This window comes from Drosophila gunungcola (assembly GCF_025200985.1).
Source record: "Drosophila gunungcola strain Sukarami chromosome 2R unlocalized genomic scaffold, Dgunungcola_SK_2 000004F, whole genome shotgun sequence".
NCBI lineage: Eukaryota > Metazoa > Arthropoda > Insecta > Diptera > Drosophilidae > Drosophila > Drosophila gunungcola.
The window spans coordinates 5,014,427-5,035,628 of NW_026453167.1; the positions used below are offsets into that span (position 1 = coordinate 5,014,427).

General features: G+C 40.8%; 1 protein-coding gene across 1 annotated transcript; it reads left to right on the plus strand.

Annotated features, from left to right (window-relative positions):
- Nucleotides 1-525: 525 nt before the first annotated feature.
- Nucleotides 526-20,385, plus strand: LOC128253824 (uncharacterized). The gene is made up of 2 exons (XM_052982509.1): nucleotides 526-1,264; nucleotides 17,065-20,385. Exons 1-2 carry the CDS (start codon nucleotides 884-886, stop codon nucleotides 17,599-17,601), a joined length of 918 nt encoding a protein of 305 aa, XP_052838469.1. The 5' UTR covers nucleotides 526-883; the 3' UTR covers nucleotides 17,602-20,385.
- The last annotated feature ends 817 nt before the right edge of the window (nucleotides 20,386-21,202 follow it).

Below are 21,202 nucleotides of genomic sequence, written 5' to 3' on the forward strand. Positions count from 1 at the left end.
CTCAAACAGCGCTCAGAAATAGTTTCTTAAACCCTGGTAATGAAGATAATTATCATATTTAATTGTTTTTCATAAGCCCAATGAAACCCAATTCCGGTACCCATTAGCACTCGAGTGTTCCCCCGTCGAGAACCGAAAAATTCGCAGCCTAACGTGAGGCGTCACTCGGCAGCCACGCAAACAATTACAAACACAAAACGAGAGGCTGTACAACTTTGACCCTGGGAAACGTAAACAGCAAGAACTACGGAACTATGGAGCAAAAAAAGAACAAAAAAAAAAAAAAAAAAAAAGGAAATAAAATGAAATGAAAAACCGGGGGAAGACCGTAATAACTTTGCTTCATTCATGCACACAAGGTGATTCATGTGCGATGGACTCGGTCTGCGCACTCTCTCTTTCGCTCGGCTCTACCCGTCTCTTTCGCCCCCGTATCCCTGTCCTGCTCTCTGCCGAAAAGCTGACAACCCTGCAGAGCGCACATTTGCGAAAGCAGAAGCCATGGCTTTTATCAGTTGGCTCGCTGACTTTGTCCTGTGAACTTCGTCGCGCTGGAAAGTCCTTTGAAATTTTCACATTTCTCCTTTTTTGGTGTGAGTGCTACGAGTTTTGTGTGCGCGCTTGTGTGTGTCTGTGAGTGTGTGAGTTTGTGTGTGTGTGTGTCTGTGTAAGGGCGCCAAGTTGTGTCGGTGAGACTTTAGCCACCAGTAAACAACAACAAAACAGAGACATTGACAAAAAAAAAAGGAAAAGGACAAAGGACAATTGAGCCTGCGGCCAGGGAAACCGCAATCAAAAATTGTAAACAAACTCCGGAAATTGAGAAAAATCAACAAAGGAAAACGACGCCGCCAAGTAGGCAACGATTCCGCTGCTAGCCAACATGGAAATGGACGTTAATCGCCCGACCGGCCGCCATGGCAACCTAATGACCATTTCCGCCCGTTGCTCCAACAACAACGAGCAGGCCGTCCTAGCACGTCACGCCACGACATTGGCAGGAAGTGAGCCAACTTCCGGCGGCTGTTGCGGCATCTTGAGCCGCCTTTTCTGTGTGAGCCGCCATAAGGCCACCCAATCGGTGGCAGGCACCGGTGATCCCCTTTCCCAGTTGCAACTGCAGCGCAAAGGAGCCGCAACAACAACAGCAGCTGCTGCTGCCATTTCCGGCCAACGACGCCGACGCACGCCGCAGGAAATCTACTTCGAGAGTCGCGGCAAGTCCTGCAAGAAGCTATTGAAATTCAATGGTAATTCCAACAAGGTGAGTGGCGGGACGGGGAATTTCAATAGGTTTTTTTGCTCAATAAAATAAAAAAATTGTGATTCTGTGAGATGCGCCTCAAATCCTAGCTCGCAAATCTCTTGCATTCAGTGGCTGCAATCGACTTGAAGTTGAATAATCAAAGCTTATTCTAGATTTGATTTGGCAGTGGTCTAAGTTTAAATGTCTATGACTTAACAAGTGGATTCCACAAGAAAAAGATAGTAAAAATGGTACTGAACATGCATTTATAGGGCACTTTTAAGGTTACACCCAAAAAAATAAATATTTTCGATAACAATTTAACCGCAAAGGTGTTTTGAAAAACTATTGAAATCTAGAATTTCTTTATTGAATAAACCAATTAAATATGTTTATAAATAACATTTAAATGTTTGATTTTACTACCTCGTTTTTCTCTGGGTGCATATATGTTATTCTGAGTAGCAATATAGCACGAACCACTAGTAGATAAAGTCAACCATGTATGGGATCATTATATGCCCCATTTATTCTAAGTCCTTTGAGATACAAATAACTAGATAATTAATTTCCAGTTTGACCCAGTGCAGCTGCAATGTCTTGAGACACCGGCCCAGAAACGCTCTTTTGTTGTATTGTAAAACACCTTTCGAGCACATTGCAAACAATCCTAAAAGTGCATAAATTTTACAGTCTCCTGGTTACATTGTCATCCATAGCGAGGCAAGGACCCCAAAGTCGAAGCGCTGGCGCCAAAGTGCCATGAGCCATGAGCCGTGAGCCACGAGCCACTCAACCGTAAGGTAGCCAATACCCCGGGGTCCTTTCTTTACCCCAACCCCCCCTCCCCACCCCTCCCCTCGTCCTTTACACCCAATTATGTGTGTGTGTCTGTGTGTGTGGGCCTTTTGTTATAAATTTTGGAAAATTTGTAGCCAAAGCTGTGGAGTGAAGCTCGCTCGATTGCTACCGGTTTGTTTGGTTTTGGCCTAGGTAACATAGAGAAAAAGGGAGTGGGTTGGCAAAACGGGGCCAACACACACACACGACACACACACAGTTATGCGAGTGTGCTTATGCCACTTTGCATATAAATCATTTGGCATTGTGGCCAGAGCGCAATGCGCTTATGAAATATTTCGTTTGTTTAATGCGCCAAAGGACAACATTCCATTCCGTTCCACAGCATGTGGCTGCGGATCTCTCCAAATTCCCACTAATTAAAAACGTGCAAAAGAAAAGCCAATCAAACAGGTCGATGCACAACAATGGCTGTGTGTTTCTTCTATTCCAAAAACCCAGAAAAAAGAGATGTTCAATTATGCCACAACACTGGCAAAAAAACGTTTCATCTCAAAGAAAATTGATAAAATATTTATACATCAGTTATCATTAAAAAAATTAAATTACATTTACATTACATTTTATTTTTATATAATGTACATACTTATAAAAAGAACAGCAACAACAAATAAAAGTCAACTTATGTTATCAGTTTTAATTGATAAACTTCATTTTATAAAAGACATTTGGTCTCAACGAACTTATTTTGATACTTTTTCCTCAATATTGTGGTGTCACAAAGTAAGTACTAATTTTGGATGTCATGATGGTTAACTTAAGTATTATGGTTTTATCTGAGTCCAGCAAATCTGATTCAATATAATTGTATATCAGAGATTTATCCCTTTTAAATGCTGCACTTTTTGTTTCCCAAATTTCGTCCTCTGCACGAGTGTGTGTGAATCAAGTGCACATTTCACACAAGCACACACACACACACACTGCAATCTGCTGGGCATCACGCACTGAAGCGCAAGCAACAGGATGAATTTGTTAAACAACACGAACACGAAGGATCTGCAGGACCTCCAAGATTGGGCTGGGGTTACGGGTGCATGCGAGAGCGAGAAGTGAAAAATGAAAAACCCATTCGCCCTATCAAGTGACATCATCAATTTCAGTCTATTTTGCACACAGTCGACTTGTGGCCCTGGTCGTCCTGGTCGTCCTGCGCCTCGTCCTTTTGCTCGTCCTGGCAGTGCAACAATGCCAAAGGACATTAACACCAATCCGTTGACAACGAGTCCAGAGGAACGATGGAGACATTCTCGCTCCCGTAAAATTCAATTCGAAATGCTTTGCCCGCTTGATTCAATATCAACCGCTTTGAGCAGCAGGACCAGAAGACCAAAGCACCTTTGATGAACAATCTGATTACCCCCTAGTTACGCCCTCAAAAGGGTAGTTTACACTTCGCCCCCGCCATCGATTTTATAATGAAGCAATAGGTTAGGTAAAACAAAAACTGTTTACCATCGTGGGGGTGTGAGAGCGGACAGTATAAATTGTATTCGGTTGCAACCACCCAAAAAAAAACGGAAATCAACCCTCAGATGAATGTTCTATATATGTATATACACTTTTGCGGATAATGTTGCAAGTGAAATCTGTGGAGTGGAGTTTACCCTCTAAAGCGAATGCGATAATGCTGTAAGATATATATTTACATTAACAGCAGAGCGCGTTGGGGGAAGGTGTCTCGAAAGTCAGGGAATACCTGGGCATAGGCGAATAAATATTAAATCAATGAGGATCAGTATTAAGCTAATATGGTAATTAAATGATATATACCATCCTTTAATCTTCACATTTATTTGTAATCCCCTCCTTCTTTGTGCTGCATAATTAGTTTCACATGCACAAAGGCCAGTGCAATCAGGGAGCGATGGACTCAAAGAGCAGAAAGAGTATTATGAAAAAATGAACGACCTCTTCAAGCAAGGCGGAAGTGACTAGCCACTGTCCCCGCCCACTTTTCAGCCCATTTTCCACCCATTGCTACCACCTCCTTACCCCCTCCCCTTTCATGTCCTTGTAAGCTGCTGCCTGTCTGTGAGCATCGTTATGTCCTGGCAGTATGAGTGTGTGTGAGTGTGTGTGTCTGCATACATATGCATAAAAAAGGAAGAAAACTGCCATCAACATTGCAACGTTGTAATTGCCAACAGGCAATGAAGAGCCACAGCCAAAATCAGGATGGAGGGAGGCGGGAGGCGGAGGGAGGAGGGGTTTTGGGGGGCGGGGAAAGCGCAGCAAACTGCCAACTGCCACATGTCCTGCCAGCTCAACTCCAGCTGAAAAAAAGGACTCTCCGCCTGGTCACTCACTACCAACGAGGGTCACTTTTAAAATATCTATAACAAGTTTTGTTTTTTTTTTTTTGGGTTAAAAAATTGTATTTATACAAATAAAAGTGAAACATTCTTAAAAGAGATTTCGGTAAACACTTAAAAGTAATAGGCAATGCCAATTAAACTGTGCTTCGACTGACAATATAAGAATAGCGCTTAAATATTATATCATATCATAGAAAGTGAAATTTCTTTCAATTTCTGATTTGTGTTATTTACTGCGAGAAGTGATAAAAGATTATAAATATGTAAAAGTAAGCAAGTTATATATAAGTAATTTCTCTATTAAAAGTTACAAAAGCGAGATTAGAGATTTTAGTATGATACTCACTAGTTTTGGCTATCCCTTTTAAATTGGGTCGTGAATTTGTGAAACACTCCTTTCGCAGGATTTGTGCGTTGGGCCGACTCTGGCTGTGCGACATTTTTAGCACACGGCTGGCTAATGTGTTTTGGCTGGCGCTGATGCTGATGCTGATGCTGCACCATCTCGCAGCTCTCAGTTTTTGAGCAGGATGCAGGATGCAGAATGCAGAAGGCAGGATGCAGAACGAACGATTCAGGGCCACCCCGATGGGATAACGAGGGGTGTTGCGGTCCACTCCAAACTGCACTGGCTGGACTGACTGATGAGCTGGCCGACCGAGTGTCGCCTCTGGCTTTTCTGTTTGCTGATTTGGCCAGCCCCAACTATTCATTATAATCAGGCCTGATTATGTCTGCCCAAAAGTCAAGCAGGCCAAGTCAATTTGCCAGTGTATTTATTTAGCTGGCGGGCAAACGGGAAACGGGAAACACCAGAAGCTGGAAAGTTGAATGCGGGATGTGTATAAAATAAAAAGTCATAAAACTGAACCGTTAATCCAAGTAGTTGAAACACAGACCCTTTTATTTTTTTTTTTTGTTGTGCCAAGCAGATGAAGCGGTTCGCTTGCCTTTATTTGGCTCTTTTTTTCTTTTTGGCGATGACGATGACAAGGGTGCTTTGCCGCCTCACTGACTAAATAAAATTGGAATTTATTATCATGATTTGTAGCAAGAAGCGGCAGAAGAGACAGCAGCAAAATGGCGGGCATAAAAAAGAACATTCCTCCTCATCAGATCCCAAAACCTCTGACTCCAGCTCTGAGTCATCGTCGAATACCGGAATACCGAATCCCGAAAGCCTAACCCAAAGTCATAGACTTAGATAAGTAAGCGGGGGCACTCTTAAATTTATATGCTACCCGGCAAAGATTTAAATCGCTCTGGTCAAAGTTGAAAGCAACGCCTACTCCCATGGAGGGAAAGTGGGCGTGGCAGCAGCAGCAGCAGCCGCAGAAGGCTTAACTGTGCAGTTTCTTGCTGGTTTATTAGGGTTTTCCCCCAAGCTGCTAAGGCGATTTGCTACTATTCAAGCTGATGCAGCTGGCCACGGGCCGTATGCGCGATTTTGCTGACTGGTTTTGTGGCAAGTGGTAGATGGTAGGTGGCTGGCTAGTGGCTAGTGGCAAGTGCCACTGGCAGCTTAAAGCTATCAATGAGCAACTGAGTGGCAGGTTTTCTAATTGCGGCGACTGCCAAGATTTATGGCCCCTCAACCGACTTTAAACTTTAAACTGACTTGCTAACTTTTTGCTAAACATCTTAAAGTATATATACCAGCTATGCTTATTGATAAAAAACCATAGCTAAGGGCCATCAAAATTGCGAAACTGCAATATCATAAAGCCAAATTAAAATCTTTCATCGATCCCAAAGTATTTAAGCACTTAAATCTGGTGAAATTTCTTCTGCTCTGCTGCCATCTTACATCTTAGCCATTATTGTTAAGCTTCCTGGGGCAGCTTACCTGCCTGGTATTTCTTGTTTAAACCACAGAGTGCTGTCATTTTGCAGTTGTAGCTACCAACTACAAGTGGAAATGGTACTGGCAAATTCGTAGGTATATATACTTTTGGCTGTCAATGTTTTTTTCTGGAATTTTTTCATCCCCATGCCGTATTCAAAGTGGTCAGGAGGGGGGATAAGCCAAAGTTGAAGTAGAAAATGCTGCGAAGGAATGTGTAACTGCAGCCCACGCAATTTCATTTCACCTGTCAGCTCAATGTTACAAAATAGAAATGGAAATAAAAAGTAAAAAACACAGGCTCCTCTGCAGACACCTACTTATTTTTGGATATATACTTGTATAAACCAAAATGTTTCCTTTTTATTTCGAGGGGCAAAGTTTTGGAAGCTGGCTAAGCTGCCGGCTCTCTGGTGTCTGCTCTGCTGTGACAAATTGCGTTAATGCCAAGTTAAGCTGCCGGCTAGAGGGGGCAATGGGGGGTTAAGAGGTCACTCGACCTTCTCCACTTTTGGCCCTCTATCTCTCTGTGTTTTTCTCCTGCGACTCAGCTGCTGCCTGGCGGCCTGATGCAGTTAATTATTGTTGCATCCATTTAGCCCATCTGTCTGCTGGCCCTGAAAAGTATGCTTTACCCTAAGTTAAGTGCGGAATTAAAAGCTGAATTCAGGTCCTTTTCAAGTGAATTTAAAGGAATTTGAATGAGTTTTATCTCCTGGCGGCATTGTTTGCCACATTTCCCCACTTGGCACACAGCTGCCGCTTGATTAGCCCCGAAAAAAAAGCAATTTCATGTGCCACATGTGCTGTCAACAATATTTTGGCTCTGGCCAACAGACCATATCAGCCATATTGGACCACCTACAAGAGGAGAATTAAAAAGACATTTGAGCCAAAAATTAAATCAAATTCTCCTTTGGCAAGGGCCGACGTCAAGAAAGTTCCATACAATTTTCCTGCGCATCAGTTTAATTCAATTTATTATCTCCGCTCGAGTGTGTGTGCGGGCTAATTCAATGAAGTAGACAACGAAATAAGTTAAAATTTCATGCCCTCCAGAGAGTATCGGCTTTAAAATGCCTTCTACAGCCCCAAGTTAAGGGCTGCCAGGAGCAGGCTGCTTTTGCGAATTTTGATGGCAGACAGGCGGAGTCACTTGCAGAGCCATCAGGACCTGTAGAACCATCAGGACTTGTGAATACACCCCATCCGAAGTCCTTCAAAGCACGCGAATGGCTCGCGTAGGACGCGCGATATTTGATGGATGGCATGGCATCGGTGATATGCTAACGTGCTGGCAGCCAAACAGAATGCGAATGCCAGCCAAGGACACCAGGACACTGGGATATCCAGTGGCAGGCCCACAGGACGAGGCCTGGCTTTGATGTCGAGCACTCACATCACATCGCATCGCATCGCATCGCACAATGGGACAACTGGGTCGCATACAATGGGAACGAGCATTTAGGCTGGTGGCAAACACAACGATAGGGGCTTTCAAGTTTGTGATTGGAAATTGCTGGCACTTTCTACGCGTTGCCAGAAACCTTTTCTATTCAACTCTTCTGCGAAACAATTTGGTTAAGCAAAATTCCAAGAAAATATGTCTTTGAATTCGAAAGGCATCAGTCGTATTTACTTCGTTTCATACAAAAGTTTGCAACGCAATGAAGGACTCTTTTCGATAATAAAATATAGTTCCCATAGCAACAATCAAAAAAATAAATGAAGGAATATTATAGCTTTGCTGTTTTCCAACATTTTTTTAATATAAAAATAATGCAAAATAAATAGAAATAGTTTAATAGTACAGAATTACTTATTATTATAAAATTAAATAACTACAATATATAGCTGTCATAGGTATGATTGAGTAATTTACTTAACCAAAAAAAAGCTAGCTTAACATTACACAAATTTAACTTTATATTCCACCAATGAAATTGAGTCGTTAGAGAAACGACCATAATGTAGACATTAAATATGATATTAAATTCTGTATTTATTTACTTTTCACATAAAAAGAGCACATCAATTTTAAGTTCAAATTCCACTATATACCTTTATATATACTTTTGCCCCTGCCCAAAACGCAAATTCTAGCCGTTTAATGGGTTAATGCCGGCAGCTCGAAAGACAATATCTTGGTCTTTAAAGCAGCCTCGAATAAAATTCTATTTTATGTCAGCCATGCTCAGGAAATGAAACACACAAAAGGCAAGGGGAAGCAGTGGAGCGGCGGCTAAGGTTACCCAGTTTTTATGAGCCGCTATATAAATTCGGTTTGCCTGGGACTCTACGGATCCGAGTACTTGAGGCTCCGCATTACGTTTATGGCTGCCTAAATTAAACACAAGAAGCCAGCCAAAGACGACGAAGTGGCAACGGCAACGGCAACGGCATCGTCATCGGCCCAAAGGGAACCGAGCAGGGAATGGGCGAAGGGCAGGGGAAATTGCTACAAGTTGCTTTATTTTATGCGCATATTTGCGCATATTACTCATACGCCCGGCTGGCATACATCTTCATTTAAAGCAAACGTCTTTAGCCCCAAGGAGCTTTCTTCCTCATCTCGCAACGCAGCAGCAGCAGCGGCAGCAGGCTCAAGTCGTATACTTTTATTTTATTAAATTTTCATTTCATTTCGTCTGTTAGACATAGCCATACATTACACGCTCAACATGTTGCATGCCCCGGCTGGAATTTTCCGAAATTTCGTGAACATTTCCCGCCCGCTTTAAGATGATGCGAATGCGAAAGCGAATGGAATATGGAAATTCTCAACAGGCGCTGTCGCTCATTAAAAATAACTGAAAGAAGCATTTCCTTGCTGATTCGTTGATTGCCAATGAAAAGCGCAGATGTGGGAGATTTATAAGCTTTCCTCGACCTGATTTATGTGCCCCCGTATGAATGGCAAAGTGAATAAACCGGGCTCACCGTTTTGTATTTGTATTCACAAGGATATCAGACTTCCGATTCCCGGTGGGTTAGGTCGTGACCCGACCACCCAAATGGGTTATTGATGAGCTATTCTGTTCGCTGACTTCGGCACAGAGGCAAAGTTTTGAGCCCAGTCTGTGAATTGAAGCGTGACCGGGACCTTTGCCCCCCCTAATGAGACAATCCCCTGGCACAAACATCTGCGTTGAATTCGCACAATTTCAGGACTTTAAGCTGCCACCTCTGACTCGCATTACGCGTGCTAAACTCCGGCAAACTTGTGGCAACTTGTAAGCCCCAGTATCAGGCCCAGAACACGTCTTGTCACTTGGATTCGATGCCATTTTTGGTCCCTGCACTTGCATAACTTTGCCAGGCTCCAATTGCCTGGCAGCTGCGAAAGCAGCAGCTCAAATTTCATTAGCGCTCAACTTTAAAATTGTGGCACATGCGTTGGCTGTCGTTCCTAGTCCTCCTCAGGAGTGGAATCCCCATCTCCATCTCCACTCCATCTCCTGCTCCTTGTGCTCCTCGAGCTCCTCGTTGTCTCTGCTGATGTCGCACTTGTCACATAAATGTGCTTAATCTTTTACACCGGCAAACCCCATCCAAGAAGAGCTGACAGTGTGTGCTTGGCTGCAAACTGAAGTGAAATCTGGCTGCCTGGAGATTCAGCAACTTTTGTAATGACAAAATGCTGTAAAATTTATGAAAATTAAATTTAATGGGTTTTCAGTTGAGTGGGGATTAAGAATGGATTTTGATGAAGAAGTTTTTGCTTTCTAACAATCAAAGATGTTTTCGCTGAGGAAAGCTGAAAGATGAAAATTTATTGAATTATTTATTTGGTAAAATAATTAGAAATAACTAGCTGAAAAGTGCTTCAATAAAATATAACTATTATTCACTAATAATAAATCGTTATTTTTTAGAATATTCTGGAGAGTTTTAAATAAAAGCTTAGGTTATAACGTTATAAAGTTATAAAATAACAATAATACAATTTTAATCGGTAAGAGTAAGGTCCTGAATAATGATTTTACTCTCAAAGTAAGTTAAATGGTATTATTATAGTTAAGAATATTCTAGATAGTTGTAAATAATTGTTTAGGAACTATTAAGGATATTTTAGTAAGAAAGTTTAAAGCACTAATAAATAGTACAATTTTAATCGGTAAGGATCAGGAATTAAATAATGATTTTACTTTTAAAGTAAGTTAAATTATAATTTTTCAATTTCATCACAGAAAGAGTTTCAAAAATTCAAAATATGTAATTCTAGAGCCTACCATAAACTTAAAAAACATTTGGTAAAATAATTTTTTTCAATTTAGAACTGTTTTTGCGTCTCTTCAAATAATTTTACAAAATGCAAACATATTTCTTCCGCAGTAATCTCCTAATAAACGACTGACTTTACATGGTTGAACTAAAAGCAATATCTATATTTCCGCTTGCATTAATGCCAATGTTTCCTCCACCGCTTCCTTCCACAAACTTTGCCGGCATTTATCGCCCATGGTGCAGACTGTGCAGACTGGAGGATTGCGAGTGGATTCCCATTTCCCATTTCCCACTTCCCATTTCCCCATTTGCCATTTGCCACTTGCCATCGCCCATTTCCATGCCCCTCGAGCTGCGCGTGTAGCCGGGACTTGTCTAACATATCAAATTTGTAGCTACGCATATCCTTGTGCGACTCAACATGTCAACTAGCGTCGAGGAAACGAAACTTTTAGCAGCCACTGCCTCGTGTAGTTTGGCAAAGAACTTTAATTTGTGCATTACTTGCGACGCCGCAAGGACTCGCGCGCAGGAACTTTGTCATATATAAGTTTACACCAAGTTGCGGCTGCTACAGCTTCAGCTTCAGCATCAGCATCAGCCTCTCCTCTTAAAGTTGCTCGTAATACAACTCATTAAATTCAGAAAATAAGAGCACTGGCGGGAAAAGTTTCGCTGTGGGCCCATCCGTTGACATCTACATTTACCCAGCAGCAGCCAGGCAGCCATAAACTTGGCCAAGATGGGGGCCAAGATTAGGGCCAAGACACTCAGGCCAGCGGCGATTCCTAACCCGGAAATTTAAGTTCTCCCTTTGCAGTTTAATTGCAACGGATGTTGGCGTGTAAATTATTTTGTCTGCCTGCCGCAACGCCGGCCTCATTTTCTGTGCTAATGAGCAAGTTATTAAAAGTTTTACCAGCCCATCCGCAGCCAGGGATTGCTCTTGAATGGCATGGCCAGACCAAAAAGGACAAAAGGCCGCGAATAATGAAATACAAACAGAAAATAACTGATACAATTGGCACTGGCAATTGAAAACAAAGCCGTTGCTGCTGCCAAAGCCGTACAGCCAACAGATAAGTTTTACAATCAGCCAAAAACTCATTTACGCTCTCGGAAGGCAAAGAAATGAATCGAAGGAAAACTTCAATTTGGCCCAAACTCAATGGCATTCCTTTCCGTCCACGTAGGAATGGCATAAAGAACTCGAGGGGAAGTTTTCTCAAAGCGTACTCCTCGACGGAAGAAACAAAAGCCTCTGCTTAAAGGGAAGGATGAGAAAATCTCTAATGTAGGTATTATATATATATATATGTATGACCCACCTGGCGGGCCTCAGTAAATATTTACGTGACTCCTTTTGTATACATTTGAAGTGGGAATTTAAAAAGTTCTAATTAAATAAGTCTTTGTTGCCAATAGCAAACTGTTCAAACTTAAGTTTCTCCGATCAAATCTGGGTAACCATTAGATAAAAATAGATTTAATAGATTATTAATACCTCGATGAGAAGCTTTTTCCTATACAAACTCTATACATAAGTGAATGATATATTTACAAGTTTTTAAATAAAATATTATATGGTATCCAAATCATTTATGAATTATTATAATTTAAAAAAGTTAGAAAGTGAGACGAGGGAAAGCTTTACCAAAAATATTTTTTATTTAGTTCAAAAATCAATTTACAATATTTTAAACAAAATATAAAATAGTATCTGAAAACATTTAAGAAATTATTATTATTTAAATAAATTAGAAAATGAAATGAAATTGAATTTACCAAAAATATTTTACACTATGCCTTTTAGTGAAAGGATAACAAATATTTTATATTTACTGTACATTTGGGTGACTTTTGCAAATGTTTATTTATTTAAAGAATGGATACAATTCAAAAGTGTTTTGCCTTGTAACTTCTCTACCGGAAAACACAATTACCAAATTAAAAACATGTCCGACCAAAATTGTCACTTTTTAATCTGCCAAAATGAGCCACAAACTGCTGAATACCTGTAATCTCTCGGAAAGCCTTCTTTCATCCGCGTCAGCGGAAAATTTGCTCCACCCTTTATCGTCAGAAGTGTTCATAAAAATCTTGAAGAGCTCCTTTGAGTGGAGTTGCGTGCATGGATGGATGAGTGGGTGGTCCAGGATGACTAAGATCTAAGATGGTGGGTTGAGGGGTTGGGGGGTTGAGGGCGCCTCAAGTGCTTAGACAATCGTGTTGAAGCTTTGATTTTCGAGCTTATGCTGGATTTGGAGGCACACGATTTCCCAGCTTCTTTCTCCTCCACATCTGCAGTATGCTTATGAGGGCGGGTAATTAAGTTGGAGTGCCCAGAGATATATATATATAGTATGTATGTACCCTTTACGAATCCAGAGACCATTTGCCTAAGTAATGCCTGAGTCGATGACAGACAGCCGAAGGGACGGACGAACCCACTGGCTGACTGGCTGACTGGCTGACTGGCTGACTGACTGACTGACTGGTAAAAGTGTTGAAATGTCTGCGGCAGCACTTAATTAATTAATGTCGAGCCAAGCGAGCGGGCGAGCCAAATGAGAAAAGTTTCTGTGCTCGGGGATCGGGGATTGGGGATGGGTTCCTCGGGGTTCCAAGGGTTTCAAGCGTACCGAGAGTCCCAGGAAACTTGGCAGCTATTTGTTAAGTTGCAGCAGTTCAATATTTGTCACTGAACTCATTAAGCAAATTAATAGACAAAGTTGCCGATTGCCGACAATGGAGGTTGCCCCCAGCGCGTTCGGGTATTGCCATTTGCCATTTACCATTTACCATTTTATTTACCGAACCGGAGCTGAGAAGCCACGTTTGAATAGGGTCGACTTCGATGTCGATGTCGACTTGGACTTGGACTTGGACTTGCGGTGGCAATAAAATGGCACGCAATAAAAAACCCAAAGTCAACAAACAATTCCACGGAAGCTGCCAAGGCAGTTCAATTCGCAGTCTCGAACGCAGAAATCGATTATGGACGCCTCGAGGAGCAGTTCTTGGCGAATCGACGACCCAGTCTTGGCCACGTTTTCGATTTTGCCACTCGGCATTCGCCACCTGATGCCCCCTTTGGTTTGGTATTTGCCCACCAGCACCCAGCACCCACCGCCCACCACCCACTGCCGCCCACTGCCCACCCACTCCTCCGCATCCCATTTATCTCCGTTCCTCTGCGAAATTGCCAACGTTGCAGCTCAAAAGCGGAAGTGATTTCCCAGCGTGTACGTGTCTGCTCTCTCCCTTTCGCCCCGTGAGTGTGTGCGTGACCAGATGTGGGTGTTAGTTTGCGAAAAACAGTTACTTCGAAATAGAGCTATCTAGATATAAATTAGGAAAATAAATAAAATAATTATAATATTAAAACTTAACATGTTTGGCTATTTATACTTAGTATTAACGAGCTAGAAACTGACTGATTTAGATTTCAAAATTTTGATTTAATATAGAACCACATTTCTACTTTTAAAAGCTTTTAATTCAAAAGACATACCCATTCTTTAATTTGTAAGGTTGTAAATAAGCCATTAAAAATCTTTATAAAGTTTTATCATTTTTACTAGATCTCACCATTTGTTTACTCCTGAAATCGAGGTTGAATTTCTTTATTTCTTCGAATTTGTTTTTAATATAATAACCGATAAGGGATTAGAAAATGATTCAAATAATGTATTTCTAAAATGATAATATAGTGCATTAAATAATTTTTAATGATTTAACAATGAACTCTGTCAAGCTTACCAAACCAATATATGTTGCACAAATATTTTGAAAGATTGAAAATAAATGTCACACTCCCAATCACAGTGAATATTTGGCCACCGGTGATTTCTGGCAACCACCATCACGAGATAGTCCCTGCTGCAAAAACCCCACAGCCAATATGTGTGCTTGGCTGGGAAAAGGGGCGTGGCAGTGGAGAAAGGGGCGCGGATGGCAGTGAAGGATTTTATGACCCTTGATAGTGGCAAGCGATTTGTTGCGTGCATCGGTGGCTGCCGTTGCATTTTCAATTTCGCAGCGCGCGCGCTTTTGCCGTCTTTGAATAATGCAATGGCAATCGGGGTCGAAAATGGCGTGGAGCCAATGCAACCCATCAGTATCTCTACCTGTCGTCGCTAAGCGTATTTTGGCAGCTTATTAGGAGGTCGTTCCGTAAAATTTCGGCTTGCTTTTATAATTTCCAAACACGAGCGGGCAATTCAAGCGGGCAAGTCGACAAATATGCAGGACGTGCTCTGGATTCAACAAAAGGACAGTTTTTTGGATGCGGATTGATGTGTCATCTAGGCAGTCAGGCAGGTTTTCCCATGGAAAATATGATTTTCGATATACAATTACCCGCATTAGCGTGAAAAATATGCTGTTCATTAGACAAAACAGCGGAAAATAAAGTACCGATTTTAGGAAATCATAAATTATAGGTGGAAATTAGAATATCTGAATAAGTAGGACTACATTCAGAGTGTTGAAGAGCAGAGCTTAAAGCCCCCTCGAAATAATTATTATCTTTGTAATTCATTTTCAAACCGTTTTCACCCATTTATAAGTTAAATACACGCTCATGACCATCAGGTATTTACCGGTAGCTCTTTCACACAGCCATAGCCTTGCGAAAACCGTTCAATACTCATTAATGTTAAGGGGGATTTCCATTTCCAGCTTAATGTGCCGTGGCCGGGCTTTTCACTTCCATTCAAACACCCGATCGCATCGACCATTCTCATTGTTTTCGGTCAGCCAGAGTTGAGCGTAAATAAAACGAAAATGGATGCATTTTTAAGTGCCTTTGCGTTGCATTAATTTTAAACAATTTACCTGGCAGAACACAGACCGAGTTTCGACTGGAGGCATATGCGAATTTATATTTTAAAGTCAAAGTGGGGAACAAAGGCGAGGCGAAAACTGGTAAAAACTGGTAAAAACTGGGGAACCCCTGGGGCGAGTTTCCTTGTGGCTGCAGCTGCAGCCACTTCAATTTCAAAAGCATCAGCTTCTGGTTCCCGGTTATATTCCATGGGTCCTGTGGCGGCCATTGGCCGCTGGCCTTTACTCCTTCGCCACCTCATTTCACCCACTTTGGCTTCGGATTTTTTATTCGCCCCCTTTCAATTTTGTTGAAGTTTTCTTTGGAATTTGCCAGCGTGATTTTCCCTTGGCTCTGCAGTAGCCTTTAAGCCAAGTTCAATGTTTGATTAGCTTCTCCATCTCGGTCTCGCTCTCTCTATGCTTCTATCCATCTTGTTTGCTGGCCGCTTATTAAGCATACGCCTCGTTGCGCGCTAATATTTGAAATGTCTGGCATTTAGCGACTGCGAAATGTATTAATTATATAAGAGCCGCGTGCATTGACCGCAAAGACCACATATATAATCGGTAAATGAAACTGATGCCAAACGGAGGACTGGTACTGTTGGCTACTGTTGGCCAAATGCGGTTGCAGTGCCTCTGGCAAAAATGTCAGTTCGATATGGAAATGAAAAATAAAAACCATAAAGCGAAAGCAATAAAATAAACAGGAGAGATTGTTAAAAAAAACAACAAGTGCATAAGATACAAGTGAATTACTGCAATCAGAAAATGTACTCTTCACATTTTAAGGTCGCCTGTTGCCAGGTTCTCCTGCGCTGAAAAATATGCAGCTATAAAAGTGTCAAAAGCAATTTCATGTTAATTTTATGCCAATTTAATTTGACCAAATTAAGCGTGAGTGTGTTTAACAATAATTGCCCACTTAATGATAAACACTCGCACTGGACATGATTAAGGTGCATTGCGATGCAAAACGAATAGGGTTCCAAATCCTGGCTAAACAATCTGCACGATTTTAATTACGATTTTCAATTAAAGTGCGACACAGAAAACCAATTTGCAATTGGCTTCGATGGCCTGAAAGGTTCACACGGAGAAAAAATGTAGTTTAAAATGGAGAAAGTCTTCTTTGAAATGGCCAACATTGTGACAACAAAAAAAAATAATAATCAAATTTAAACTTTTTAATGCATATACATTTTGTTTAACTTGCGATCAGTTGTTTTTAATTTAAACACGTTAAGGACTCTTAATAAACATTGTTTATCTTAAATCCCTATCTCAGAAAGAAAATAAGTTCAAATTATTTAAAATTGGGTGGCTTGGTTAAAATATTTTGCTGGCTCTATTAAAAAAAATAACTGCAAAGACTACGAATTCAATTTGGATTTTGGATTGTTACTAAGGAATCCCAGTTTTAGAAGATAATAAATACGAATTATTAGGAATTTAACTATCAGAACTAGCTTGTACTCGCTCTGTTGTCAATAAAACTTAACGAAACGTTAAACTAAATGTATTATAGTTTGTAACTTAATTATACCAAAGCCAAAAAGTCCTATGAAAAGTTTAACCCAGGACCTTGTTCTGCAGGTTGCATGGTCACACTACGCCTGAAATGTTTCTCTTTGCGGCTAGGTCACACTGCACCCCAAATAACTTTATTTTTTAAAATAGGACCCTGTTTTTTGGCCAGTGCACTCACCTCTCGTTTCATCTTTTGTGCCACCTTTCAGATATTGCTGTACCCCGAGGAGGGCTGGGCGAGGACGGCATCGTCCAGTTACTGGACCATCACGCCCTGCTTTTGGCAGCCCAATCGCTGCCGCATCGTGGAGTGCTCCGGAACCCAGCGGCGTGCGACAAAAGCACGGATGTTGCCGCTGGAGCAGCAGGGCTCCCTCCTGATTGCCGGACACTTTCGCCGGACAACGTCCACGGGCGGTGGGGCCTCATCGCCGGCGGGGGGCGGGGCACCGGGCTCCAGATCGGTGGCTGCCACGCCCACACCTGCAACTCCTGCCACTGCAAATGCGGGGGCAGCCGCAATCCGGACGGGGGCAATGGGCTGTGACAAGTCACAGCCCGCGTGGAACGACGAGTTCAAGCTGTATCTGACGTCCAACATCTCGATGGAGGACTACAACATGGGCTACTGCCTCACCGGATTCGTGGAGCGCCGCTGCCAGGTGACAAACACCTTCCAGATGACTCACTTTGCGGTCATCAAGCGCCAGTGGCCACCGTCGCCGTCCAATTTGGGCAACTCCTAAGGCCCCTGAGACACACCCACTTTTGTAATTGTGATCCGATCTTTTGTTCCGAATTGGAAGCAAAATGAAATTATATAAAAACGAATCTAGCTGTTTTCATTTTCAGAGAGTTTGAGGAAATTTAACTAGCGAAATATTTGCTTATTTACAGCAAGCCAATTATATTAAACTGCTTTTCCAAAAAAAATTACATTTGTTTATTTAAATTTTAAATTAAATTTTAAAGCTTCAAAAATCATATGAAACTTAATTTTTTGAGTACTTAGATTACTACTTTTCTATTGTTTGTTGTTGTATCAAAATGTTTGAAGGTGAAAACAGCTACATATCTTATAGATACCATTTAAGTTGTTAGCATTTAAGTAGAGCCAAATCTTTGTTGTGCAATCTTGAACTAAAATCAAAAGAAACTTTGGAAAAATCTATAGACAATGTAAAAATAAATTTCGGAGGCCTCAGAAACCGATAGCCACTAGATCTTAAAGCTTAGTAAACTAATGACACAAAGAATCTTTAAGGGCGTACAGCATTTGCTCTATTTAAACGAAATTTCCTGCATGTTTAGTGCGTAAATTGTAATTTTAACTAAATGTGCAAGAGAAAACCGAAAAAAATACGAAAACTAGGAAACCAAAACAAAAACAAAAACTTAACGTGTGCTTTCAGTGTTGTGTATTATGAAAAAAGGAAACAAACCGAAAAAACAAAGTACTAGTAACTGTTAAATGCTAAACGAAACTTAATCGCTTTGCCAGCTCACACACAAACACACACAGGCACCACCCCACACACTCGCACACTTCAGCTTGGGCAGCTACTTAATGCTTCAAAAAAGTGCAACAAATTGAAACTTGTGCTTGTCGAAGCATGTGATTGTGAGTGCTCCACTATAAGCTGCTATAGTATATTTACGAGCCTGTGTGCGTATTCGAGTAATGGTGTGTTCGGGGGTCTGTGTGTGTGTGTGAGTGTGTGAGTGTGCTGGTACTCTTTTCTACTACATACAAATATGTACTTTAACGGCCATGTTTGCGAAACCTATTGCCTTTAAGCTTTAAAATATAAGCTCAACTGAACGCAGGCAAACAAGTCAACAGCTTCGAGCGATGGCCATTGGCACTAAACAGCAGTTTAATAACAACTGAACATCAAACTCAATTATTTAACGAGCTGCTTAGGAACAACAAACATTACTTGAATTTGAACAAAACAATTTCATTTTCTGCAGGTTGCATGGTCACACTGCGCCTGAAGTATTTTTCTTTGTGGCTTGGCCACACCGCACGGCAAATAAAATTATTTTCAATTGATCTTTGTGGTCTAGTTCTGTAATAAATTAAAAGTACTGCTGATTAGTGTCACCAGCCATTGAGCCAAGCCCATAAACGAAGTTTGCCAATTCTACGCTAATCTAAGAAACTAAGCCCCCAAATCTATCTATCTCTCTTTAACCAACTCACCCACTGACCCACACATGCTACGGCTCTGTCCCTCTCATTCACTCACTTTGAGCATGATACGCAACGTATATCAACAATTCGTCCAATAATTGGAGACTTTCGGCGCCACAAATTGCCAAGTGTCAAATTGGCAAGGCCAGAGCTCCAATTGCCAAAAACCCTAAGTGTTAAAAAACAATGAAACCAAAACGTAAAGAAAACCAAAGCTAAGTCAAAACTCAATGTAGTCTAAGTGATAGTTTAAAAATCAATATTTACAAGCTAGAAAATAAATCTATATATATATATATATATATATATTTGTGTGTAGGCTGAACATTTTTTCGTATATATCGGTGTATTTATATAACTGTATTGCGAATACATATACAATAACATTTTTGCTGTAGTTCGCATAGCTCGCTTTTAGGCGCTTTTACACGCAAGCGAATAAGGCCGACAACCTCTCGAATCTCTTATTTGCTTCAGACAGATCTCCCTGCCACCTTACTCCTAAAACTAATTGATATTTAAGTATCAGGTACCTGCCAGAATCAACAACAACAACAACAAAAACAACCAAATAAACAAGAAAAATATGAATATACATAAATATTTATTGAGCAATTATGTCTGTGCAAATATTTGTGTCCATTTTAATTAGAAGAAAAACACTAAAAACACTAAAAAATTGGAATTATTTTTTAGAAATCACTGATAAATCGAAAAACCCTATCCACTTACACACACGCAAATCGATGTCGTCTCCCCCAAAATTGTATAAATGTTTGTTAGTGTCAGATTCTTGCTCTCTGTGTGTAGCAAATTTTTCTGCGCCTATGCTTAACAAAAAACAAACAACAGACACGAATTCAGCTTCAAGCTGGATGTCCAACACTTAAAAACAAATCGAACAAAAACACGCATGAGCTTTTTTGTAGTTCTATTTAAACATTTTTAAATAGCAAAAACAAGTCAAAACGATAATCCCGTGCTGCGTGAGCATTGGGAATTAATTAATATTAAGCTTCTATCGAGTTAAGCGATGTAAACGAGCATAATTAGTCTAAAACAGAGATAAGATTAATTGGTAGAAAAAACGGCAAGTTAAAATACAAATCAAATCAGATGGAAATGAAAATGCAAATGAAAATATAAATATAAATCGAAATCAAATACGTCGATGTTAATGCAACTGCATAAATCAAAAGAGAATAAATCGTCAGCAAATGCAATTTAAGCCGGCAGTGGAAATCAGTAATGAAAATAAATACCCCAGAGGTTGGTAGAATGCCATTGAAAATGAGAAATCAAAACATTGAAAATAAAGAAAGAAAGCAGATAATAGTTGTTTCCCTGGGAATGTAACCTAGCGTAAAGAGGGAATCATTTTGAGTAAGCTGATGTCGGATATTGTGGTAAGTGCTACAACTGAAAAGGGATCCATTATGATCAAGGTTGAGTATGCACAAAATGATTTACCATTTGAATTTGAAGAGAAAAATTTGTGTTCGCTCCAAAAATACCTTTATTTTTTCGTATAGTTACATGTTTCCAGCACAGACTTGCGAAATTTCAAATCTAAATTTTTCAAATTACGAAATAATTTATGATAAAAGAAGATGGCTTTTGAAATTAGGTTCCACTTTTATTTTTTAGAATTTTGGTCAAGTTTGGGTACCATCACTTACAAAATAAGCATTTTGCAACGAAAGGTAGCTTAAAAATTAGCTTCAATTTCTTACGTATGTTAGAATTTTCCCTCTTTCGCACCCTTATGCATATTCAATTATTTAACTCGGCGCCCAGCAATCTTCTTTTGCCCCCTTGGCAATTTTACGGGGAATCAAAGCAAGATCTAAAACCTGAAGTGCGCCAAGCCATTAACTTTTATCATTGTGCGAGATTCACGCTTCAGTTTTGTTTCGTTTGCTCAGCCAAGGACGAAGGATGAAGGCTGAAGGACGAAGGACGAGTGGACACTTTAACTCACCTGGAAATGCAGCTGCTCCCGCTGTGCCGGCGGCATAAATCGCGCCCTCCGTTTCAACTTTCAACAAAGATGTAAGCCAAGTTAATTGCTTTTTGTTGCCCTTTTTTTAACAGCTCCAGCTCCAGCTCCACTCACTTTTGCCAAGCTGCCGTTTCGGTTGCCGTTGCCG